This window comes from Salmo salar, chromosome 22 (genome assembly GCF_965601325.2).
Source record: "Salmo salar chromosome 22, fSalSal1, whole genome shotgun sequence".
Lineage (NCBI taxonomy): Eukaryota > Metazoa > Chordata > Actinopteri > Salmoniformes > Salmonidae > Salmo > Salmo salar.
In genome coordinates, this window is record NC_138312.1 from 13,240,897 (window position 1) to 13,267,054 (window position 26,158).

Genomic DNA, 26,158 nt, shown 5'->3' on the forward strand with positions numbered 1-26,158 from the left:
ATCAAACAGAGGCGCTTACCCCCAAAAGACAACGAAGTACATGAATCATTAATGAAATGTAGCGTAGATCAACTCAACTGAGTGCTACTCTATTTATGAGACCCGGTAATACGCCTGATCACCACTGGACGTCAGTAGAATCCAGGTTGCAACTACAGTAGACTGTTTTTCCGTTGAAAAGTGAAACTACTAAGACAACTTAGTTCAGACAGAAGCCAGTCAAGACGGCGTGAAGGTAAATATATATTTATCTTACATGCATTAACATTTCGGCTAATCAAATCGTTGTGAATAAATGTGTTTGCAAATTTAAAAGAGAAAATGTGAACTTTGATCACTGTTTGGGCAATACGCTTTGAGCTGTAACTTCGATCGATTACATAAAACTGTCCTGGAATCCTCAGGCTTCATTTCATTTTGTGTGGCTCGGCCAAGCGAACATGGAATGCGACAGTATAGCTTTCTCTACAGCACAGCACACACGCAACCAATCGCATACCGACACCAGTGGCGGTTCTAGACCTTTTCAACTGGGTGGGCCAAGCTGGGGCCAGTTGTACTGTTAGAGGGGCCAGTTACATTAGACGTTATTGTTGTCATATCGTTTTCTTCACTGCATTGCAGGCATTAGCAGGCAAAAGACCATGTTCATAATCATCGTCGTTGCCACTGTCTAATAAAGGATGTAAAAAAAGAACGATAGCAAAAATGAGTTATGTAAAAATTATTTCATACTCCACATTTAGGGGGGCCACAAGGGGGTTCAAAATTGTTGTCACAGGGGCACTGGCCCACCCTGCCTTCCCCAGAACCGCTAGTGACCGACACTAGATATGAACTAAATAGGCTACAATCAATCGACCACCAACAGGCCTAATGTAGCAGATGAATGTGATTTATCACATGGTTTTTAATGACGTGACATCTGTAGTACTCTACATGTGTTTACAGAGCCTCCTATGACATAAACGTTAAACAGGACTTTAGGATAAGTACAGAAGAGTATTAGGGCCAAGTGAAGAGAAAAAAAATAAATCACCGGTGGTGGTCAAGGGTGTAACTTTGTGTTGCAAATTGGGGGGTCCAGGTCAATGGGTTCCAGGGTCAACACCCTTCTAGAGGGGTCATGCCCCCCTGGGAGGTGAAAGTAATGATAATAAATGCGTGAATTCTGAAGGGGAAATACATCCAAAACTTTCCTGATAATTGTGTCAATATATTCCAACCACAACTGTTTAGGCCCCTTGCTTTTTAAAATGTTTTAGTAACGACATGCCACTGACTTTGAGTAAAGCCAGAGTGTCTATGTATGCAGATGACTCAACACTATACACGTCAGCTACTACAGCGACTGAAAGGACTGCAACACTTAACGAAGAGCTGCAGTTAGTTTCAGAGTAGGTGGCAAGGAATAAATTAGCCCTAACTATTTCTAAAACTTAAAGCATTGTATTTGGAACAAAACACTCACTAAACCATAAACCTCAACTAAATATTGTAATGAATAATGTGGAAATTGAGCAAGTTGAGATGACTAAACTGCTTGGAGTAACCCTAGATTGTAAACTGTCATGGTCAAAACATATTGATGCAGTAGTAGCTAAGATGGGGAGAAGTCTGTCTAAAATAAAGTGATGCTCTGCCTTCTTAACAACACTATCAACAAGGCAGGTCCTACAGGTCCTAGTTTTGTCGCACCTTGACTACTGTTCAGTCGTGTGGTCAGGTGCCACAAAAAAGGACTTATGAAAATTGCAATTGACTCAGAACAGGGCAGCACGGTTGGCCCTTGGATGAACACAGAGAGCCAATATTAATAATATGCATGTCAACCTCTCCTGGCTGAAAGTGGAAGAGAGATTGACTTCATCACTACTTTTATTTATGAGAGGTATTGACATGTTGAATGCACCGAGCTGTCTGTTTAAACTACTGGCACACAGCTCTGACACCCTTACATACCCCACAAGACATGCCACAAGAGGTCTCTTCACAGTCCCCAAGTCCAGAACAGACTATGGGAGGCACACAGTACTACAGAGAGCCATGACTACATGGAGCTCTACTCCACATCAAGTCACTGACGCAAGCAGTAAAATTAGATAAAAAAACAGATAAAAAAACACCTTATGGATCAGCGAGGACTGTGAAGCAACACAAACATTCACACACACACACACACACACACACACACACACACACACACACACACACACACACACACACACACACACACACACACACACACACACACACACACACACACACACACACACACACACACACACACACACACACACACACACACACACACACACACACACACGATAACATACGCACTATACATACACATGGATTTAGTACTGTAGATATGTGGTAGCGGTGGAGTAGGGGCCTGAGGGCACACAGTGTGTTGTGAAATCTGTGAATGTATTGTAATGTTTTTAAAATGGTATAAACTGCCTTAATTATGGGGATCCATAATCAATACAAACTGAAGAACCAATCATTTTGGTATTACTTTAAACTGTTGGTCTAACTATCAGTTCAGGAAGTAACCACTATTGGCTACTATGAGAAAGTCAGTTCTGGGGTCCATTCAGTTCGATTGAACGTTTTCTACATTGCATAATGGGTTGTACTGAAACACTTTTCCTCAAAATGTTCTTCAACGTTCTTGAAAAGGTAGCCTATGTTTGCTTCGTTTGGTGGGTGTGGCTTGAAACAATGAGTGACGTATTTGAAGGGCCCCTGTGTATTTTGAACCCACAACCCAACCTCTTATTTTTCAACTGGTCGTTCAGAAAGGCACTGTTTCCGTTGCATTACTTTTTTTTGTACTGAACGCAGCTCTAGTGACTTTTATATTCCAAAATTAATGAAAATAAAATTATGGTGAACCCATTAAAATATAATTTTCCACTCCAAAAATTTGCCTAACGACATATTGCTCCTTTTATTCAGGCTGGCGTGTTATTTAGCAATAGCACCTGTAGCCCAACTAATGTAGCGTAGTGGCTATAAATAAATAGGCTGAAGCATGGGGTTGCACATTTGTATTTGTGCTAATCATTAGCTAGATTTTCTTTAACCTTTATTTAACTAGGCAAGTCAGTTAAGAACAAATTCTTATTTACAATGACAGCCTACCCCGGCCAAAGCCAGACAACGCTGGGCCAATTGTGCGCCGCCCTATGGGACTCCCAATCACAGCCAGATGTGATGCAGCCTGGATATGAACCAGGTACTGCAGTGACGCCTCTAACACTGAGATGCAGTGTCTTAGACCCACAGCTTTCTAAAATTTTTTGCCCCCCTTTCATCATGGGGGAACATCATATGCCCCTCCCCCCATGCCCCTTAAACTCCCCACAAAAATAGAATACATTTTACTCATCAAGAAACAGTACGTACAAAAAAAACAGCTTACTGCTGTGGAATGTCAGGTGCATCCCTATCAATTATGACTAGGGTGGGACAATTTCTTTTGTAGATTTTCTCAATTGAAATAAAATATCAAGTTGGTTCTGGGAGTATTCTTAGAGTGATTATACGGTTGCATAAACATGAGTGCTTTCCCCCCACAATTTTTGGCATTCACATTTTTTTTCTAAACATAACTAAGGAGGATAAGTTGCTGCCGCTGGTCAGAGTCTGAGACAGGCATGCTGCCTCTGACTGGGGAGAGAAACAGGCATGTTTGAGCCTACTTCTCAAATGATGTAACCTAATAGAAACCAGTTTTTTAATAGTTTATAATACTACCAAAGTTGTCTTTCACAAAATTGAGCCCAATATAACTGTTACCAATTATCCCTCATTTTGAGAAATACCGCTCACACGCGAGATGCACATCTCATTACTTCACAATAGAAACTCGCCGTTTGAAAAATATCCTTTTCTATATAATTCTTATTCGTGCTTATGAATTTACTGTACTTCTTTATTTGTTACATGCCAGCTCACAGAATTAAGGGTTTGTTAAGAAGAGAGAGGAGAGAGAGAGAGAGAAAAAGAGGAGCTATTGCTCCGTTCTCCTTACAAGCCTTGCACAACTTTTTTTCCCTTCACAAACAATGGCCTCTGAGGACCGGGTCATACCATACCAAAAGCATAATTGGCGGCAGTAGAACAGTGTGTAAAGCCACAGAAAGCCAGTAACTATGGTGGGAATTTTTTTCTCCCAATCCATCAAATTCATCATGGTATTATTGAGAGGGTCAAATTGGCCTATCTCTAATATTAGGGGGTCTTGACCCCCCCCCCCGCAAGTTACGCGACTGGTTTGGTACTTGGATTATTTTTTGTTGCACAGATAAGTGCTTGAAAAACTCGAAATTAAACTTCAAGAATAAAGTCAAAATATTTTGATAATGAAGTCCAAATTTAATTTTGAGAATAACGTTACATTTTTGAGAATAAAGTATACCTTTTGAGAACAAAGTCGCAGTTATATTTCAAGATGAAAGTTGAAATGCCTTGTGAAATTCTACTCTAAATTCTACTAAAAGCATTGGCTTTAGTAACAAGGTTTCCAAAGACTAAACCAACCTGGACTCAGGTGTAGACGTAACATGGTAAATGGAAATCCGGAACACGCCCATTAGTTTGATATGTTTCGTATAGTATGTATTAATTTATGAATCTCCATCATACATTTCGTATGATATGTTACAAATTGCAATTCGTATGATATGTTACGAATTTCAATTTGGTGTGGCTAGGGGTTAAGTTTACGGTTAGGAGTTAGGTTGAAGGGTTAAGGTTAGGGGAAGGGTTAGCTAACATGCTAAGTAGTTGCAGAATAGCTAGTAAGTAGTTGCTAATTAGCTAAAATGTTAGTTGTCCGTGATGAGATCCAAACACGCAACGTTTGGGTTGCTAGACGTTTGCGTTGTACGCCCACCAATCCACCCCAACCAATTTTGCTTAAGTATCATTCTGTCTTATGTAACCATACCAAACGTACTGTAACATATCATACTAATTTGAGTGTCTTGGATTTACATTTACTATGTCACGTCTAGTCTATGAAGCCAGGCTGACAAAACATACCGTAATGGCTAAAGCATCTATGCAGCCATTTATTGCAATACCATATGGTTTCACTTTGTCAAATTAGTCTATATGCCATATCGGCGTCGTGTGTGCCTAAGCTTCACGCCTTGAGAATTGAGTGATCAGCTTGATTATAGATCTTTCGTATAATGTCTTGTGTTACTACAAAACCTCTCTGAATTTCATGGAGATGCAACCATCTTTAGTCTTGCATTTATCTATTACCGTTGATTTCACTTTGCACATACTCCAATACCACATCCAGGTTCGTGTGGTTCTTCCTTCTGAAAAGACCCAGTCTGTGACAAAACCTCTTCGAGGTCCTAATACTTTTACACTCATTTGGTTATTACGTGCTAAAAGAGCAAGGATTTCCTTGTTACTAAAACCAATTCTAAAGTATAGTTAGTTGTTCATTAGTTATAATTATTATGTCATTCTTACAGACTTTGGCTTGAACTTTTTCACCGTCTTCTGATGTTTGGTAATGATATATTTAAGCAATAAGGCCAGAGGAGGTGTGGTATATGGCCAATATACCACGGCTAAGGGCTGTTCATAGCACGATGCAACGTGGAGTGTCTGGACACAGCCCTTAGCCGTGGTATATTGACCATATACCACAAACCCTTGAGGTGCCTTATTGCTATTATAAACTGGTTACTAACGTAATTAGAGCAGTAAAAATACATATTTTGTCATACCCATGGTATACGGTCTGATATACCACAGCTGTCAGCCAATCAGCATTCAGGGCTCAAACCACCCAATTTATATATATTTTTATTTCAAACCTCCTTCATAGGATGTGTGCTGCTAAAATGACAGAAGGGAGCTTGCATGTGGGATCCTGCAAGGCACCTATGTTTTACAGACAAGCTGAACCGGCCACAGGTGAAGTCCATCTGTCTGTCCTGCTTCTGCACGGCATCCGTTTCTCATCTGAGAACTGGCTCAATATAGGAACACTGGAGACATTGGCCAAAGCTGGCTATCGTGCAGTGGCCATCGACCTACCAGGTGAGCTTCGGTTGTAAATAGTAGTAAGTGAGAATGTATTACTCAATGAACCTCTGACCTGTAACCCCAGCTCTCTCCCACCTCCCCACCCCCAGGTTTTGGCCAATCTAAGTCAGCAGTAGCCCCCTCTGCTGTAGGAGAGCTGGCCCCTGGTGGGTTCCTGAAGCAGGTGTGTGAGGCACTGGGGATGGGGCCAGTGGTGGTGGTCAGTCCCTCCCTGAGTGGTATGTACTCCCTGCCCTTCCTCTTCCAGCATGAGGCTCTGGTCCGGGCTTACATCCCTGTGGCTCCCATCTGCACTGAGAAATTCACAGCAGAGCAGTACAGCAGCATACAGGTGTGTGTTGAGGGATTATAGCTCTCTGCTCTTTCTTTTCTGTCGTTGGTTTCTCTTTTTTTTTATTATTATTTTTTTTAACCTTTATTTAACTAGGCAAGTCAGTTAAGAATAAATTCTTATTTTCAATGATGGCCTAGGAACAGTAGGTTAACTACCTTGTTCAGGGGCTGAACGACAGATTTGTCCCGCCCCTGCCTCTTCTGTGGTTGGTTTCTCTTCTGTGGTTGGTTTCTCTTCTGTGGTTGGTTTCTCTTCTGTGGTTGGTTTCTCTTCTGTGGTTGGTTTCTCTTCTGTGGTTGGTTTCTCTTCTGTGATTGGTTTCTCTTCTGTGATTGGTTTCTCTTCTGTGGTTGGTTTCTCTTCTGTGATTGGTTTCTCTTCTGTGATTGGTTTCTCTTCTGTGGTTGGTTTCTCTTCTGTGGTTGGTTTCTCTTCTGTGGTTGGTTTCTCTTCTGTGATTGGTTTCTCTTCTGTGATTGGTTTCTCTTCTGTGATTGGTTTCTCCTCTGTGGTTGGTTTCTCTTCTGTGGTTAGTTTCTCTTCTGTGGTTGGTTTCTCCTCTGTGGTTGGTTTCTCTTCTGTGGTTAGTTGCAAACATAGATTTTTCTCCTACAAAACATGCCTTGTGTTTCGGTGCTCTGTGTGACTTTAGTCAGGATTCAATCCGAACGCGGGTTGTAGACAATGCCGCTTTCAAAGGCAATTTCCTTCAAAAGCTGCGTCGTATACAACCCGCGCTCAGATTGAATCGCGGCCATTGTATGTGACACCGGGTAACATTTGAACTAACCACCTCCACTTTCATTCCAGACTCCATCTTTGATTGTCTATGGAGACCAGGATGCTCAGCTTGGAGAGGTTTCTCTAAACAACCTGAGGAGCCTGGCCAATCACAAGGTTGCGGTGATGAAAGGAGCAGGACATCCGTGCTATCTGGACGACCCGGCCACGTGGCACAGAGCTCTCACTGACTTTCTCAATACGTTGTGATGTTGTTCAGTGTCTTTGGGATATCTGTCCATGGATGCAGCACTATACGGCCATTCCTATTCCAACACTCCAACATTTAGTTATATAAAAAAAAAAAATCGATACTGTATGTTGTTTGTTAATTTGTCAAAAGCTAGTCTAGATTTATTTTTATCAAAGACTAGCGTGTGGTGTTTTGGAGACCTGTAACTGTGGTTCAGTACAACTCGTTATGCTCTTGTTGATATACTGTACTTGTACTGTGTGTTTGTAGCCTATACAGGATGTATGTACCTGACATGAGTCCTGGTATTACAGATGCAAAAACAAACACCACACAATGAAATGAAGTGAAAAATATGAACATTATTTAATAACTGATTCTCTGTAATAAACAATTTGAAAATATTTTACAAGGAGTCACAGACACAATATTTTACAAATTTTGCCCTCTTCTTTTTCTTTTTAGCTTCATCAGTACAAAAGAATGGAGCGACGTGGACCAATGCCCAGAGAGAGGGAGCTAAATCTTCCACGCACACACATACACTCACACACACACAAAAAAAAATCAAAAATCAAATAAAAAACGGTTGATTTCAGATCTCAAACTTATCTTTACTTTATTCCTATTTTTTACTTCACTTAAAATTTGACAGATTTTTACTATTTTTATTATTTTTTATTTTTTTTTACACATTTGGCAAACATGGTCACATAGCACCAGACTACAGACTACAGAATCACATACGTGTCTTTCCCACAGAGACGCACCTACACGGACACGGCAAGGGTAAGGAGGGGCAGGGGAGGAGCCACGTGAAGACCCTCCCTTTGGGGCTGGCCGTAAAGCAGACCCCTTCCTCTCACCCCAAGCTGTTCCTATTTTATTTTATTTTTTTGGCAAAAAGTACATTTCGCAAACCACAGAAAACAGACCTGTGTCCCTCAGCACAATCTTGTGTCCACTTCGGGGGACACACAGACATACTCATGATTCTTTGACCTTCATTTTGACACAGTCCCATGCTGATCTGTGGAGACCCACTCCCTGAGCTAGCCTCTGACATCCCACAAGGGGGAATAAACATCCTTGGCTTACTTCAGTCTACAGCTGAACATCCCCATCTGTGCATGTGTAGGTATAACTGTTAGTGTTACATGTGAATGTTGCGATCTACAGAGGGACAAACAATTGCTGTGATAGAATACAATAGAACTACAAGAGTAATTTCTAAAATGGTGAACCCATACATTGAAAGGAGCCAATTACAGATTCAGAATTTCTTTTTGGCCCAGTCATTGGCCCAGTCATTGAAATAATGATGCAATTACCTAACATTTGTCTTGCCAAAAATGATATTGTTCACTGTACAGTACATTATGTGTGTATTTATGGTTACACAGTAAAGGAGGTTTTGGGGTTTAGGATGTGTCCACTTTAACAAACTGAGACAGCGAGGAGAAGTGGAGGGATTTCAGAGTCAACACAGATTCAGAGTTAAATATAAACTATGAAAGTCCTCCACTCCAACCAGGAATCAAAGCGGCATGTGTACAAGAAACTCACATAACTTTATATAGAAGAACGGACACATGAAAATCTAAACCCCTTCAAATTCAGAGCTCAACATTCTGGATTGGGAAAGTCTTCGGAGAAAAGTAAATATTTGAGAGGCTCATTGTGTGTGTATGCTGTGTGTGTGTGTGTGTGTGTGTGTGTGTGTGTGTGTGTGTGTGTGTGTGTGTGTGTGTGTGTGTAAGAGCGAGAACACTGAATTAGCGCTTGATAGAACACTAAGGCATTAAGAGAGGCTTTGTCACTATGTTGCCTTAGAAACCAAAAAACACTGACATATTAAACATTCTTTTGAACACCTCCGTGAATGTAGCTCCCTCATGACAATATATTGAGAAAACCGGCCAGAAGAAAATGGATTGGATCATTTTTATCTCCATAACTACGTCTGATATAACACTTCTTCCTCATTGGAATTGGAACAACAAACAGCTACGCTACCACAAGTGTCATTCCTCATCCTCTCAGGCCAGTTTTAAAGACATTCCCTTTGAGGGTTAACACAAACATACACCCATACACAAACACAAACGCACATATGGTTCAGGCAGAAATGCAACGATAGCAGTCAGGTGGCTCTGTAAAGGTAGATCTGTGGCCAGTTGAGTCGCTTTATACTGATAGTGTAGCTTTATAGATGGCCCTGTAAAGGTACTGTACAGCAACGTTATATGGTGGCAATCATTTAGCCCTGGTACGGAACAGCAGCTAATAGCCACAGCCAATTTGGATGTCTACATTAAGATGCAATATCCTCCTAGTCAATATGGTGTATAAAGCTACTGTAGATAGATAGCCAATAGACTGGCTCTATAAAAATCGTGTAGCTCCACAGCCATTAGGGTGGCTGTTCTATAAAGGTACTGCACAGTAGCGCTATAGCCAATGCTTTCCAAAACAGTGCACCAAGGCACTATGACAACAGAGAGTGGCTCCTAAATATGGGAGTTTAATGACATTTCACTTCAAATTGATCAGAATGACATGGATTACACACCCTGACTGCAGTTCAGTCGTCACCATAAGTAGTAGTGACCTTTGCTGTATTTCTTTATACGGGAAATGTTAAGCCCCAATCTCCCAGCAGCAAATGGTCTGAAGTTATACAGCATCTGTCAAAGGTAATACAAGCTAAGGTCTGCCAAAACCCACCCGCATCTAAAATGAGATGCTTACGGGCCTGTCGGAATAGATATTTGTTTATCTGCTGTGGTGGCAACAGGTTATAAGCGCATACAAATACAGTCCTAGGAACATTAGCGGACATGGTGGAGCGGCTGTATGAGGATTGGCAGAGGGCTTAGCTGTCACTGGGGTCCTACATCATCCATCTGTAGCATTGATCAGAAAGGATAGTACTGTATTATACACCACCTACAACAATGAAGCCCAAACGGTCAGACTTTTCAGAGGCTAAATACCGATCCCTAATAAACAGGAGTAGGCAAGTATTGCTTTTTTTTTTGCAAGGGAAAAGTTAGAAGTTGCCTTGTCCGATTCGGACACATAATTACCTATTCATTACCTAATATTAGTCAACTAGGATGATCAAAGACGTCGGATGTTATTCTTTGTAAGACTACTATTTGATAGAATAGTTCCATATTACCATTTGTTACAATGATTATATATACAGTGCCATGCTTCCAGGGGCAGAAAAAGTTCTAACTTCAAGTGAAGAACAGTAGAGGACCCACAAGAAGAATCGGTATTCAGCCGCTGTCAGTTCAAATCTCAGTTATTTCTACCACTATTTCTGCAGCTTCCGTTTCTGCCTTTTTCTTTTTCCGCTCGCTAATTTGGCTATACAAATAAGACCACATGAAAAGTCTATCTCATCTTGGCAAGAAGTAGATATAGTGCATAAATAAATTCATGTAACACCTAACAACTTCCATTGCAAATAATACTCTAATATATGGTTTGAATACTCATCACTTCAACAGTTTATAATTGTATGTTTTTGTATACTTGAAAGCAATTTTTTTCCCCTTCATTTTCTTGTTACAGTAACTATAAATGGCTGAATGGTACGCACAGTAGCCCCCTATGAGAGACACATGACAGAGTGGTGAGACTCTGAGCAGACCAGAGATGAATGAGAGCGATGGAGGCAATGTCTCCTCATCCCGTCTGACTAACAGAGGCGGAAACAGACAACCTAAACTCTGCTGTATCCATGACGGCTGGAGCTCTGTGACATGGCATCCAACTTGTCTTTTCACTTCTCACTTCTCACTTGTCCTGTTGATGTGGGTGGGACCTTTTCAATTCTGACAGCCTCTGGTGATTGTAGTGGTTGGAACACCACCTAAATATCTTCAAATGGATGACGGTAGGTAACTCGCTGAGGACATAAAGGTCCTGCAACCGTCACTAAGAGACAACAATAGAAGCTAGCTGGGTACAGTAGTGCGGTACTCAGGGCTTCCGAGTTGCAGGTGGCAGAAAGTCCCATTATTACCTACGACTAGAGCAGGGGCGGGGAATAGAGGGGAGAGGGCGGGGGCTTTAGGATGGACAAAGCTGGTGGGAGCAGACAAGAGGAAAATTAAAGTAGGAGGGGCAGAATATGGGTGCTGGCGATTGGATAGAGCAGGACGAGCTGAATCGTGAGCAGGGTCTGGAAGGAGGGGCGGAAGGAGTGGCCGCGCCCGCAGTCAGATGTGTTCTCCTGGAGAGGAGAGGAGACACGTTTAGAGTGATATAGTCAAATTGTTGAAAATACAAAATGAATATCGATGGTGTGTGTCTTTGTGAAAATAGGGTCTGTGCGCATGATTATTCTCGAGTCTGTGTACACAGTGCTGAGTTGTACGCTCAGGTGTAAGTCTTACAGCGAGATTGTAGTCGTAGCACACAGTTGGCCCTTTTCGATACCTCGCTGCACTCATATCCTCACATGATGGGTTATCGTCCTTGACTGGAAGAGGCGTGGCTAAGGAATGACTCACACTACCTACATGCATACTGTATAGTCACTCTCAAGTCTCCATGTGTTTATACACCTGCCCTATAGCTTCCCACTTACACAGGTTTATGCCATGAAAAAAACATTTAACTCAAAGATTAACACAACATGCAAAAATGTACTTGGTTTGACATTAACACCAGTGAGTTGAATGTGAAAAACACCCACTGTTATTAACGAGTCGGTAAAGAGAGACAAATGAAAGGAGAAGATTCCCAATAGCAGGTGTGCATGGGTTGGTAACAATGACTGTATATATGAACAGACAAAGCCATCGATCACGTGACACCATTCATTCCTATGTGAAGACTCAATAGCGCATTGAAGACACATGAAGTGGATTAACACGGAGAGATAACATGTACAGTTTGAGCTAGTCCAGGGAGTGACGTTGCAGGTTAGCTCAGTGCTGCCCCCTCTCATTGAGAAACTGAAGTTGAAGGCCGACCGGGGTACTGCAGGCTAGCTCAGTGCTGCCCCCTCTCATTGAGAAACTCAAGTTGAAGGCCGACCGGGGTACTGCAGGCTAGCTCAGTGCTGCCTCCTCTCATTGAGTAACTCAAGTTGAAGGCCGACCGGGGTACTGCAGGCTAGCTCAGTGTTGCCCCCTCTCATTGAGTAACTCAAGTTGAAGGCCGACCGGGTAACTGCAGTCTGCCATTATCGTCTACACTGAACAAAAATATAAACGCAACATGTAAAGTGTTGGTCCCATGTTTCATGAGCTGAAATAAAACATACCAGACATTTTTCATGAACACAAAAAGCTTATTTCTCTCAAATTTTGTGCACAAATTTGTTTATATTCCTGTTAGTGAGAATTCATTTAAATTGAGTGGTTTCCTTATATGAACTGTAACTCAGTAAAATCTTTGAAATTGTTGCACGTTTATATTCTTGTTCAGTATAAACTATCCTTATAATATGGTATATTATTAAAACTTCTTGTGTGCGATTTAAAAAAAATAGGACATACATTAGAAATAATTATTGGTACTATGATTTACACAAAGATTGACCACGAAGATTGCAATTTTTCCATTCACTATAATTGGGGATCCTGTTTTCTGCTAACAATGCCTGCAGTACCGCGGTCGGCCTTGAACTTCCGTGGCTTCAAAGAGAGGGGGCAGTCGCTCTCCCCTGATTGGTAAGGATACACTCTGTCTCCGCCTGGGACAGTTTCTCCACCTCGCAGGTGTTGCAGGGCATCTTCTCTGCTACCACAAACAGCAGGTTTGTGTTGTTTAACCTCTTGGCATGGATCAGCCTACAGAGAGAGAGCGAGACAGTGTCAACAACAAACTCTTCTTATATGACCAGCTTGTTTAATGTTGGATCAGCTCTAGCCTCATTTACTTAATGATGTTTCTATTTCATTAGTTCGGATAGCATTTCACACACTTTTAGATGAATTAAGGACCATTACCGAACTTCATGTTCCGTGAATCATGTTTGTGTTTGAGTTGTTAGTGTATAGTGAAGTCACCTGGAGCAGTTGCCACAGTCCTGCAGGATGTCATAGGAACTGTTGATGTTGGTGAAGTAGAACTGAGTCTGTATCGTCACACAGCTGGTCTCTCTGGAGTCCATCCCCTCAGCCTCCACCTCATCTACAACGGACAAAGACAAATACATTTGTATTTCATTTTTATTAAAGCAACAACAATACAATACAAAAACAATTCAAGTGACTGCTAAATACAAATGGCCGCTCCCAACAGTGGGTGCGCTCGCCCCCATCCGATATATTACTAGTACAGTCTCGTGTTGCAATCGCTTTCCATTATAAAGAAACATATGACAGCGATATAACACTTAAAAAGTGTAGGGTAAACACATAGAGCACAGAATATCTCTGCTTTGTACCCACCTGTGACAAACCAACTGTGGTAAGCCATTCCACAGAGCAGCTGCTGAAATAGGGACCTGTGACAGAAACAATTTTATTTAGTCTTTATTTTGACAGGCAAAACATATTGAGACCTCGGTCTCTTTTCCAAATGTGCCCTGTATAATACAATATAAATACACACATTAAACACGTGTATTTTTTATATTGTTTTAAGGATGCAAGTATGTGGCTTTGTTTTAGCAGTGTGTGTTTCAGGTCATAGCATTTTCGTATTCTCTGGTCTTACCAGGCAGCTGCTGATGTCCACCAGGCCAGGTTCACAAAGTCTGCAATGGTGGGCTGACCACACCCAGAGGAAAAGAGGGAAACATTAACACATGAACACATTGAGTACTCCACAATTTAACATTTGCTAGCCTTCAAGCTTTCATTCATTCATTCATTCATTCATTCATTCATTAGGGCTACAGCCATATCTTTCACTGTTGTCCTTACCACAAACACTCCTCTTGGTGCAGCTCCGGTGTTGCTGCTCGGCACGGGGTCGCACACAGACTGGTAGTCAAAGGACTGCTTCCGGTTGTAGAAGGAGTTGTTGTAGAGAGCATGCATCAGGTAAGGGTCCACCTCACTGAAGAACATGCCAATCTGTAGAAGAGAGGAATACAGAGTCATACAACATGCAGCTAGGTCAAGGATAGACTGGCTTCAATAAAGCTCTGTATTAACTGTCAGGACACGTCACCTTGTTCCAGTAGTCCTTCTGATTGGACATGATCAGGAAACCACCGTCATCCACCAGGTAACACAGCAGGTCCTGCGGATAGAGACACAGATGGACAACAATGACAACCCCCCTCCCCCACTGGAAGTCTGTTCAACTCGAAACGATATCTGAGTTTCAAGCATATTCTACCATTGAAAGCGTCATAGTAACATTATTACTAATCTTACTTCGCTGTTGGCGTCACAGTCCATCTCACAGCCACTGGTTGGTCCACACTGCCAAGAACAAATAATCATCAAGGATCGGCAGAAAAAAAATCCAATTTCATATGTTTTTGTGTGGGTTCAATTCCAGCTTGTCCTTATGTTTGTTACCGTTTGTTGGACTTGGCGGTTGTCACTTGTTGGACTTGTTTGGTTGCTAGCCAGGATCTTGAATTTGTCCACCCAGGCCTCAAGATCCAGCTTTACTCCGACCACTAGTCATACACAGAGGGAGAGACATTGAGATATTCCCAAAGACATGAGAGAGAAGGGGGGAGAGAGAGAGACATTTTCCTCCTACTGTGAGACATTTCTTTCCCTCCAAATTCCTACTATGCCTGCAGTTGAGTAACAAACCATACTACTCATCATGCCTCCACCAATGCTAATGAACCCTCCCCTCCTAGAGTCCCAGAGTCCCGGGTGCGGGGCGGAGCGGCGACGGCCCACCTGCAGGTTTGATTGTCTTCCCTCCCACTGTGATCTCCACTGCAGTGCTGACCAGGATCCCTATGGTGTCGTTCTCTGGGTTCAGCAGCTCATCATTCACTGTATGGGAAGAGGAGAAGGAGGAAGAAGAGGAGCAAGAGGAAGCACACAGAGGAGACAGGAGGGATAGAGGAAGAGGAGGAGGAGCAAGAGGAGCAAGAGGAAGCACACAGAGGAGACGGGATGGATAGAGGAGGAGGAAGAAATACAGAGGAGACAGGAGGGACGGAAGAGGAGGAAGAGGAGGAAGAGGAGACACACAGAGTAGACAGGAAGGGATGGAAGAGGAGGAAGAGGAGGAGACACAGAGAAGACAGGAGGGATGGAGTGAACAACAAACAAGTCAACAGAACAGATCCCATAAGGATTTTAGTAGTAGCGCCTGGGTGGTGGTGAGACAGATGATGACTCACAGGTACGATAAGGCGCTCTGAAGATGTAGCCCTTGTTGTCCAGACTACGGCGGTAATAGCTGGCATTAAAAGGCTCAGGGTCCTCCTCCCAGGTCTCAGCAGCCCTGAGGATCAGCACAACATTAAAAGTTATGGACAGAGAGCCAGGGCAAGAAGCTACTAAACTGTAACGCGTAACGGCAGCAACCTTGGTCCCAACTATCCTGGATATTTAGTACCGGTTTATATGTTTGTTTACAAGCAAGATGATCAAAATGTACAATTTAGATATGTTTTAGGCACTTGAAGTTGGTCCAATGTTTTAAACAAATGTTTGGGAGGCTTTACATGCAATGTGCTGCACATACAACTTTGAATGAAAGTTAGGTAGATTAATGAATCACTCACTTGTTGGGAAACACTCTTGTAATCCCTCCATCTGTTGCAGCAAACACTGCCAAAAAGCCATATCTGCAAACCAGAACAGGTGAGTGAGAATACAGGAAGTACACAAACAAATAGTACACATGCAATCCTCTACTCACGTGGTGAGGTCTTTGGTCTTCCACACCTTCTCCACCAGCTGTCTGATGATGCCAGTGTCCAGGATGAGGTTATGAAGGAGCAGGTTGTCACCTGTTTTAGACCACAGGGAGGAAGGGGACATGCTTTAAGAGGCATTATGATTGTCAGCAAATTGTTGATTGAGATTGTGCATTCAAGCACTGTGCATAGAGGTAAAACGTAAACAATGAGAACTCTGATCCTGCCATTACATTTCCACAAGTGGCGAGGTTGCGGTAAGAAGAGAGGTAGTCTCTCCCGAGGGAAATGGAGGGACTCACATTGTTTGGAGTCAGGAGTCACCTTCTCCATGAGAGCGATGAAGTTGAGCAGGAAGTCAGTGTTGTTGTTGGAGAGCTCCAGCTCATTGCAGTATTCCCTGAGGACAGTCAGCGGTGACATTTTTTAGCCCCAACAACATTTGAGAACAAACACCCACATACAGTGTCTGGCTTCCCACTTGTCTTTTACAGTATATTCTTTGAGCTGGGATACGGACAGCACTTATTTACAATGCATGAACCCCAAATGCACATTCCCAAACACTCTCACAGCACACACACACACTCGTAGAACTCATACGCATGCATGTCCTGCGGTTGTCAGGATATTCAAACATGCTGACGAGACAGGCTGTCAGAGTGAAATATGGCATAGAGGAGGGCTGGTGAACGCAGCACACACTGACAGCAGACTGAGTGAATACACTTGTCAGTCTCTCAGCACAGAGCTGGGAGCTTACAGGATGAAGATCATGGCACAAAGAAAACATGCAAAAGTGGGGGATTTTCAGTCACTTTATTTTTATACACATTAACATTATATCTTTATCTTTATTTTCTCAAGATTACATACTGAACAACCTCTGGAATATGCAAACACACACAAAACCATGCAGCACCAACGGGCGACATGCAAAAGGTGTGTGGGAGCACAGGAACAGTGCTTGGGGCAGGGGGGGTACGTTTTGGGATGGGAGGGGTTACTTGGGCGGGAAGGGAGAAGGATTGAATGCACTGAAATTCCAAATAAGTGGGCAATATAAATGATGTTGTTTTCAGAATCAGCTAAATAAAAACACAAGTGTCGTCACACTCCTCACTTTGTCAACAAAAAAAACACACAAAGTCAAACCAGGATATGAGAAAACCAACAGCAACAACAACAACAGCAACAACAACAACAACAACATAATCAAAAGCACAGTCTTAAACCCCACAAGAAAAGAAATGAGAGGTGTGACTGACAATAACAAATCACCAGTGGCTGAGGAGACTTATTGGTGTGACGTTGAAGTGTTGGGGGTTGAGGGATTGGGGTTTAGGCATGGTGGTGGAGGTGGATAATAAACAGGGTAATGCTGTGGGATGAAGGTGGTGGATAATAAACAGGGTAATGCTGTGGGCTGAAGGTGGAGGATAATAAACAGGGTAATGCTGTGGGATGAAGGTGGTGGATAATAAACAGGGTAATGCTGTGGGCTGAAGGTGATGGATAATAAACAGGGTAATGCTGTGGGATGAAGGTGGAGGATAATAAACAGGGTAATGCTGTGGGCTGAAGGTGGTGGATAATAAACAGGGTAATGCTGTGGGCTGAAGGTGATTGATAATAAACAGGGTAATGCTGTGGGCTGAAGGTGGTGGATAATAAACAGGGTAATGCTGTGGGCTGAAGGTGGTGGATAATAAACAGGGTAATGCTGTGGGCTGAAGGTGGAGGATAATAAACAGGGTAATGCTGTGGGCTGAAGGTGATGGATAATAAACAGGGTAATGCTGTGGGCTGAAGGTGGTGGATAATAAACAGGGTAATGCTGTGGGCTGAAGGTGGTGGATAATAAACAGGGTAATGCTGTGGGCTGAAGGTGGTGGATAATAAACAGGATAATGCTGTGGGCTGAAGGTGGTGGATAATAAACAGGGTAATGCTGTGGGCTGAAGGTGGTGGATAATAAACAGGATAATGCTGTGGGCTGAAGGTGGTGGATAATAAACAGGGTAATGCTGTGGGCTGAAGGTGATGGATAATAAACAGGGTAATGCTGTGGGATGAAGGTGGAGGATAATAAACAGGGTAATGCTGTGGGCTGAAGGTGGTGGATAAACACCACAGTGTGGACCATCAAAACAAATGGGAAGACAGCAAGCATTCACACAGGGCTACCTGGGAGCTATGAATACATGTCCTTCAGACTCAAAACTGTTTGGCAGCAGAGATTCAAAATCTGCAACAGAAAGGGGAAGATTATCTGGGAAGAGCCATGAGCCGGACAGTGGGGGACTCTGGGTACACAGCGGCTGTTCTTCAGGGGTGCAGGGAACGCGGAAGGGAGTTACCATAGCAACACCGAAGAGGAATCATGGGGGATACACCAGCATTAGCCAATATGGTGCCTCAAATGCAACCTGACTCTGCCTTTAACAGTTTCAACCAGCACTCACTTTCTTACTCATTTTCCACTTTAGTTCATCACCTTTGAGAAATCATCACCAGATCAAGCCAACCATTTTGATTTGATTTTGACGTTAATTGTTATTTTCTTATGTCGGAGAACTGACTCCCGTCACACACCATGACGGGAAGTGAGTTCTCAGACAGATGAATCCATAATGAGTGCATTTCACAGGCAGGCATCAACATGGCCAACTATTGCAGGGAGAGGTGGTGGCGCAGGGGTCCTGATGGAAGTGGTCATCCCTCAGACTGGCAGGGGACACGGCTCAGAGAGACACACAATCAGGGGAAATGCATTGCATTGTGAAGGGCATATCAATGGGCAACTTGCTTAACCTCTTGTAAGCTAACCTAATGTGTTTTTATTCAGATAAATACGTTTTTGTTATATCTATGATTCTCTGAACCTCATTAAACACAGCAATATATCTATTGTTATCTGACTTCCTTTACATTTCAGATCATCTCTAGAAATCATGAGAAAGTAGATGAGATGTAGATATTTGAAAACGAATGAATTGAAGGCCTGACTGCAGTTCTACGCGTGCCCAGGTAGTGTTGCGCCCACAGTGCCGTGCACATCCGGGTCATGGTTGTTTTTTAGGAGGAAGTAGAGGGCCGTTCCCCCAGCAGTCTGAGGGCTGATAGGGGGAGGAAGGAGACAAGCTGATGGAGACAGGGGTTACAGAGGGACGACACACGAGGCAGGTGCCACGGGGCGCTCTGCCACGTGCCCAACAACATGAGAGGACCAGGGTGGTCCACAGTGTGGCCCTAAAGAGATCAGTCAGCAGCACTAACACTAGCTACTGTAACATGGACGAACAATTCAGTTGAGCTAACTAACACAGTCTGTTGTTCTAATATGGAGTCAACTTCAGTAAAGCTAACATGCTAAATAACCTTAGCAAGGCTAACATGGACGAACAATTCAGTTGAGCTAACTAACACAGTCCGTTGTTCTAATACGGACTCAACTTCAGTAGGTAGCATGCTAAATAACCTCAAGGCTAACATGGGGACTAAATCACCTGGGCTTAAACAGCTTGGCTAAAATGCAGGTGGCCTTAGTCAAGCTAACATATTAATAGCCTAAATGCAGCAATCATGATAATGTTGTAAATAGTTAATAAACTGTGGTGACATTCTTAGATGTACTACCACGGGGGATCAATGGACTCAAATGAGACTCAAATGGGATCAGCCTTAGTTATACTAATATAAAACAATGGGGTTAAGTTCAGTTTGTTGAACTACGTTATAATGACAAAATATGCTTTAACATTACAGGGAGGCTTTCGCCTGCTCTAGTGTGAGGAGAGTTAAGATGGAGAACGTCCTTAGCTCCACTGGGACCTTTGGAACCGATGGCGGCTCCCTCAACTCCTGTACACTGGTGTGAGAGTTAAGACATCCTTTCAGCTACAATGGCATTGTAAGACAGGGAGAGAGATAGAGAGATGGAGGGGGAGAAATATCGAGAGAAAGGGTACACAGAGAGTTGGAGCGAGGAGAAAAAAAGGAAAGAGAGAGAGAGAGAGAGAGAGAGCGATGGATAGTAAAGTGAGATACAACCAGAGAGCTATCCACAGAGGGGAGGTGTAGAGGGACGAAATACAAAAGGTTTTAACAGAGAACGTGGATATTATGTGTCTTCTTCGGGTGTTTGGGGGTGTTAGAGACCTGAGCGTGACTGAAGCACCAGAGACGTGGGGGTGAGGTTGGAGACCGGAGGAGCCATCGTGAAAGAGATGGGGTCTAAGCTGCAGCAGGAGGGTGGGTGGGTGGGTGGAGAGTGAGGAGGAAGAGGAGAACGAGGAGGAGGAAGAGGAGGGTCTTGAAGGCAAGACGGGCAGGAACAGAGGCAAGCAGGCTGGGACAGGTGAGGGTGGGGGGCAGCGAGGGTGGGAGGAGGTTAAGGACGAGAGGTGTGGGAAGAGGCAGCAGTAGGGAGTAGGAGGTAAAGGTAGGGAATGTGGACCAATATGGAGTATACTTGCCCTTCGTGTATGGAACTGTGTGGATCCGTCAGAGAAGTAGTGAGCAAGAAAGAAACAGGGAGTAGGGGTAGGGGGAGGGGGGGGTCACAGACAATATTTTATTCAATTATTATTTGAATAAAAATATTGCTTTTTCAAAAGAAAGAAACCAATTAAGTCAAACAGACGATAAAGAAAATAAACGAAGAACAAACACCTTTTTTGCAAGAGCAAACAAGAAACTGAACAGAATGAGGAAAAGGAAAAGCGAAAGAAGAAACAGTAAAGGACAAAAAAACAGAACTGAGAAAGTTAACCATGGAGGATCCCAAAAGAAACAGAACAGGACGAACCAGGAAAAAAGCGGAGCAACACGGTCTGGAGAAAGAAAGCATGAGAGAGACAACAGGTGTCCCCATTGAGACCCACTAAACCCAAACTCCCACAGAGGAAGGACAGACCCTCGTCACGGGCCATGGGAGTTTATCTACTGAATGATTCCAAAGCTAAATACAAAACAGCTACAAGGAACAGTCCAACAGAAAATAATCACACATCTAGGAACTCAACAGGAACACAACTCAATAGAAAACATAATTAAAACACAAGAGAAAAGAGTGAAAAGCATGCCTGTTTTCACCGGTTTGGAAACATCAAAAAAGTTTCAAACACAGACGCTTCAGAATCATTGCTTGTTGGTGGAGAAGAGGCGAGAGCATTTGGCAAAGAAAAATAATAGCAGAAGGACACCATTATTTTCACCTTAATAACACAGTAAAACCACAGCTTTCACCTTTCTGTCATTTTCCGATTTTTTCTTCAACAGTTGTGAAGAAAAAAAATCACCATAGTATACAGCACAGTATGAAGACAAGAGGGTAGATAGGGGGGACGGGGGGGGGGGGACGAAAGAGTTTCACTCCCAAGATTTCCCTGCCACAGGGGAGGAGAGGGGGGCGAGGAGAGGAGAGGAGAGGAGAGGGGGGGGTATAGCGGAACGCTCCACTCTGATCGTCCCTGTGATGGTGTTCGCTGGAGACCCCGGATGCAGGACTTAGTAAGGGGGGGCGTAAGGTCAAATTTGGGAGAGAGAGAAAGAGTAGAGAGAGAGGGCAGGTGTTGGGTGTCTCCTGGTACTTACACTGCACCTGCAGGATCTGATCACTCAGGTTAGCCTTGATGTGGTTCTCACTGTACGTGGGCAGTACCAGCCCGAGACTGGAGTGGTGAGACAGACATAGAACAACATCAGGATCCTAGTATTTAAGTCCTAATACACACGTGCACGCGCCACACACAGAGCCTTCGCCTTGGACACAAATGACAGCATTCTCTAATCGGGAGGTGTGAACAACCTGCACTCAAACAACACAAGAGGTTTAAATGATCAGAGAAATACAGCAACTGTTTCAGCTTAATGATGTGCTAATAGAACTGAAGAGTGGGACCGTGTTCAAGTCAGCTGGCTCCACGGAAACCAACACCTGGCTCCTAGCCAACAGAGATAAAAAAATAAATAATAAAAAGACATTTCTAGGTCTATTGAATATCATAAAATGTAATTTGCAAAGTGTTGCCTGGAGGAAATGGTGTTATAATGCCACTTGGAGATGGATACAATGCGTAGAGCATGCAGTTATTTTGTGCTTATGATCCCATTACAGTTATTTTACAAGAGAAAGGAGTGTGTGTCTTAAATTGTGGTGATTTCAGTGAATAATCCACTATGCAGAAAGCAGATATTGTGGATACTCATGGTTGATAGATGGAGCCCATATCTCTGAATTTATACACACCAGTGGTTGATAAATGACACTTGTCGAAAGCAAGTTTCTGAGATGTAGAGATGGGTTATAGACCTTTATTCACAGGGTCAGGTCTGAACTCACCTCCAGGTCTCAGTCTTACCGCCAGGGTCGCATTCATTAGCGCATACTGTTGGAAACCGTAGCAAACTATTTTGCAAAGGAGAACGTTTTGCAACGAAAACAAATTTCTTATTGGACAAGTTCCGGTAGTCCCTCCCAGTTTCTTCTGTTTGGTTTCTAGAGAATACTATCCGGATGAGGTCTTGTAGCTTTAGCACCCACCTGTAATCTGTGCCTTCCACCAGTGTCCAGGTGTATGTCCGCATAGCCTCATCAATGTACCTCTGCAATCAGACAACAACACCCGCTCACCCTGATCAGCATCAGAATCCCTTCCTCAATTTTGCTGTATTATTTTGAAAAATACAAAATGCAAGTAACACACATATATATCTATATATATATATAAATATATATATATATAGTGCCTTTGGAAAGAATTCAGACCCCTTGACTTTTTCCACATTTTGTTACGTTACAACTTTATTCTAAAATGGATAAAACATTTTTTTACAAATCCTCAGCAATATACACACAATACCCTATAATGACAAAGCAAAAACACGTTTTTTTATTTTTTTTTATCTCAGGTGCATCTTGTTTCCATTGATCATCCTTGAGATGTTTCTGCAACTTAATTGAGGTCCACCTGTGTTAAATTACATTTATCGGACATGATTTGGAAAAGCACACCTGTCTATATAAGGTCCCACAGTTGACAGTGCATTTCAGAGAAAAAACCCAGCCATGAGGTCGAAGGAATTGTCCGTAGAGCTCCGAGACAGGATTGTGACGAGGTACAGATCTGGGGAAGGGTATCACTCTGACAGAGCTCCAGAGTTCCTCTGTGGAGATGGGAGAACCTTCCAGAAGGACAACCATCTCTGCAGCACTCCACCAATCATGCCTTTACGGAAGAGTGACCAGACGGAAGCCTCTCCTCAGTAAAAGGCACATGACAGCCCGCTTGGAGTTTGCCAAAAGGCACCTAAAGGACTCTCAGACCACGAGAAACAAGTTTCTCTGGTCTGATGAATCCAAGATTGAACTCTTTGGCCTGAATGCCAAACGTCACGTCTGGAGGAAAGCTGCCACCATCCCTATGGTGAAGCATGGTGGTGGCAGCATCATGCTGTGGGGATGTTTTTCAGAGGAAGGGACTGGGAGACTAGTCAGGATCGAGGGAAAGATGAACAGAGAAATGTATAGAGAGACCCTTGATGAAAACCTGTTCCAGAGCGCTCAGAACCTCAGACTGAAGTGAAGGTTCATCTTCCAACAGGACAATGACCCTAAGAGCACAGCCAAGACAACGCAGGAGTGGCTTCGGGACAAGTATCTGAATGTCTTTGTGTGGCCGGGCCGTAGCTCGGACTTGAACTCGATCGAACGTCTCTAGAGAGACCTGAAAATAGCTGTGTAGCAATGCTCCCCATCCAACCTGGCAGAGCTTGAGAGGATCCGCAGAGAAGAATTGGAAAAACTCCCCAAATACAGGTGTGCCAAGCTTGTAGCGTCATACCCAAGAAGACTCAATGCTGTAATCGCTGCCAAAGGTGCTGAGTAAAGGGTCTGAATACTTCTGTAAATATGCTATTTCAGTTTTTTGTATTTGTTATAAATTAGCGAAAATGTCTAACACCCTGTTTTTACTTTTTCATTATGGGGTATTGCGTGCATATTGATGAGGGACAAAAAAAATATTTATTACATTTTAGAATGAAGCTGGAATGTAACAAAATGTGGAAAAAGTCAAGGAGTCTGAATACTTTCCGAAGGCACCGTATATATAAAGAATCCCTTCCTCAAAAACAACTTGAACTGTTGTACAACAAGTTGAACGGTAGTCCTAACTCAAGTTATTCTGGATGGTACCGGCACGGATCATGGCTGAGCCTCATGTATTGATGACTTGCCTCATCAACTGACTTAATGAGGGTCTTGAATTTCCTTTGCCCTGGTTTTCCATCAATCATTTCACGACGGATCTGCGAGAGAGCGAGGGATAGAAACAGACAGAATATGAGTAGAAAACAATGATAAGGAAATGACAAAGGCAAAAGGGAGATGGAGAGTTACTTCTACGTTAACCAAAACCAGCTGAAACATTTGATTCAACAGTTTAGTCATGGGACCACAGTAATACAGTTGTAGTTACAATGTTAGAGATGTGTTGGTGTTCAGGTGATCACTGTCTTTACCTCCTCCTTTTTACTGTCCTCCAGCTCAGCATCCAGGAAGTCCAGAGTGACAGGCTCTCTGAAGTTAATGATCTGAGAGAGAGAGATGTGCAGCCAATCAGACACCAAGAAAATGACCCGTATCTGGGTAGAAAATCCAAGACCTCCAGAACAGAGAAATACAAATTATATATAGAACTAGAGTCAGTAGGAGTGATTTGAGGACCGTTTGGGTCCTACCTTAGGTTGCAAGTTGGGGTGCAGGAGCAAATAGCCATTTTTGTCGATTGCATACGTGTATCCATTGGCTCCAAGCTGTAGGGACAGAGTTGAGACTTAAAACCAGTGAAAAAAGTAAAGATATTTCTACCGCATGTGAGCTGCGTGCATGTGTGACGTACTTACCCTATATGTTGGCGTCTTCCTCTTAATTTCGTTGATCGCAACATCCACTCCCATGACACCAAGGACGAGCTGAGTCTGTGTAAAGACAACACAGACGGCAAAAGTTGAAATATTTGAACTCTGGCGGCAAGTCCTGTCTACCGTGGCAGCTGACGGCATTCAACGCCAGCCTCAACGGCATTTACCATCGTGCTCTCAATGAAAACAATGACATCCGGTTTGCCAACTACGGTCTACCTCGTACCATCTATATGCAGCATTTGAGCATTCATCTTAAGATAGCTAGGTGAGACAACTACATATCACAGTCGTAGTAGGTACATTTTGCCACAATAACGAAGTTATAAGCAAAGTTAGGGCTAGTAGTAAAAGACAAGTGTCATTTCAAATAATTAGGGGGGGGGGGTCTGTTTGACCTGTCTTTGTGCTTGTCTCCACCCCCCACCAGGTGTCTCCCATCTCCGCTCATTATCCCCTGCGTATTTATATCTGTGTTCTCTGTTTGTCTGTGGCCAGTTTGTTTTGTTCGTCTTGCCTACCATTGGTTTTCCCCTTGCTCCTGTCTGTTTCTAGTTCCTGGTTTCCCGGGATTGACCATTCTGCCTGACCTGAGACTGCCTGCCGTTCTGTACCTTCTGGACTCTGATCTGGATTACTGAACACTGCCTGCCCTTGACCTGTCGTTTTGCCTGCCTCCTGTTCTAGTAATACACTTTTGTTAGGGTTTCAGAAGTATGTGCATCTGTACCTCTCTCACTGATCCTGTCATCACATTATCATTCAGCCTCTCACATTAAGAAGCAGAGGCTGCACACACACACACACACACACACACACACACAGTGGAAGCACACACACAGCAAACGGGGCCTTTAGACTGACTGCTGAAAAGCTGTCCTCACCATCTGTGACTTATAACCATGTGTACCATCTGACTAATCTATATCTACACCCTGGAACTGAGTCAATTTGTCATAGCATCCCTCTGTTTTTTAAGCCTGTGTGATTCAAGAGTCAATATTTTCTATTTGGTTTTAATAGT

At 43.2% G+C, this 26,158-nt stretch overlaps 2 protein-coding genes across 4 annotated transcripts in view; one reads left to right on the forward strand and one right to left on the reverse strand.

The window, feature by feature from the left end:
* The first annotated feature begins 156 nt into the window (after window positions 1-156).
* On the forward strand, window positions 157-7,789 carry ab14b (Abhydrolase domain-containing protein 14B). Its single transcript, NM_001141848.1, is given in 4 exon segments — window positions 157-235; window positions 5,864-6,078; window positions 6,174-6,415; window positions 7,229-7,789. Coding segments are annotated over 3 exon segments (636 nt in total). The 5' UTR covers window positions 157-235; window position 5,864; the 3' UTR covers window positions 7,409-7,789.
* LOC106582605 (voltage-dependent calcium channel subunit alpha-2/delta-2) overlaps window positions 7,734-26,158 on the reverse strand; it is a 363,243-nt gene continuing 344,818 nt past the window's right edge. For 2 of the 3 annotated variants that reach the window (XM_082967380.1, XM_045705260.2), the window contains 22 exons: window positions 25,117-25,191; window positions 24,952-25,026; window positions 24,733-24,804; window positions 24,448-24,519; window positions 22,754-22,815; window positions 21,805-21,881; window positions 18,394-18,454; window positions 16,509-16,606; window positions 16,209-16,299; window positions 16,072-16,134; window positions 15,685-15,788; window positions 15,233-15,331; window positions 14,894-14,997; window positions 14,747-14,794; window positions 14,538-14,609; window positions 14,288-14,440; window positions 14,079-14,131; window positions 13,811-13,866; window positions 13,427-13,550; window positions 13,098-13,207; window positions 11,804-11,889; window positions 7,734-11,640 (listed from right to left, as the gene is read on the reverse strand). In XM_082967380.1, coding sequence (XP_082823506.1) covers window positions 11,518-11,640; window positions 11,804-11,889; window positions 13,098-13,207; window positions 13,427-13,550; window positions 13,811-13,866; window positions 14,079-14,131; window positions 14,288-14,440; window positions 14,538-14,609; window positions 14,747-14,794; window positions 14,894-14,997; window positions 15,233-15,331; window positions 15,685-15,788; window positions 16,072-16,134; window positions 16,209-16,299; window positions 16,509-16,606; window positions 18,394-18,454; window positions 21,805-21,881; window positions 22,754-22,815; window positions 24,448-24,519; window positions 24,733-24,804; window positions 24,952-25,026; window positions 25,117-25,191 — 1,878 coding nt within the window. In that variant the 3' untranslated portion in view covers window positions 7,734-11,517. Of the gene's footprint in view, window positions 11,641-11,803; window positions 11,890-13,097; window positions 13,208-13,426; window positions 13,551-13,810; window positions 13,867-14,078; window positions 14,132-14,287; window positions 14,441-14,537; window positions 14,610-14,746; window positions 14,795-14,893; window positions 14,998-15,232; window positions 15,332-15,684; window positions 15,789-16,071; window positions 16,135-16,208; window positions 16,300-16,508; window positions 16,607-18,393; window positions 18,479-21,804; window positions 21,882-22,753; window positions 22,816-24,447; window positions 24,520-24,732; window positions 24,805-24,951; window positions 25,027-25,116; window positions 25,192-26,158 lie in introns of all 3 variants that reach the window. The other variant, XM_045705262.2, reaches the window with a different exon arrangement.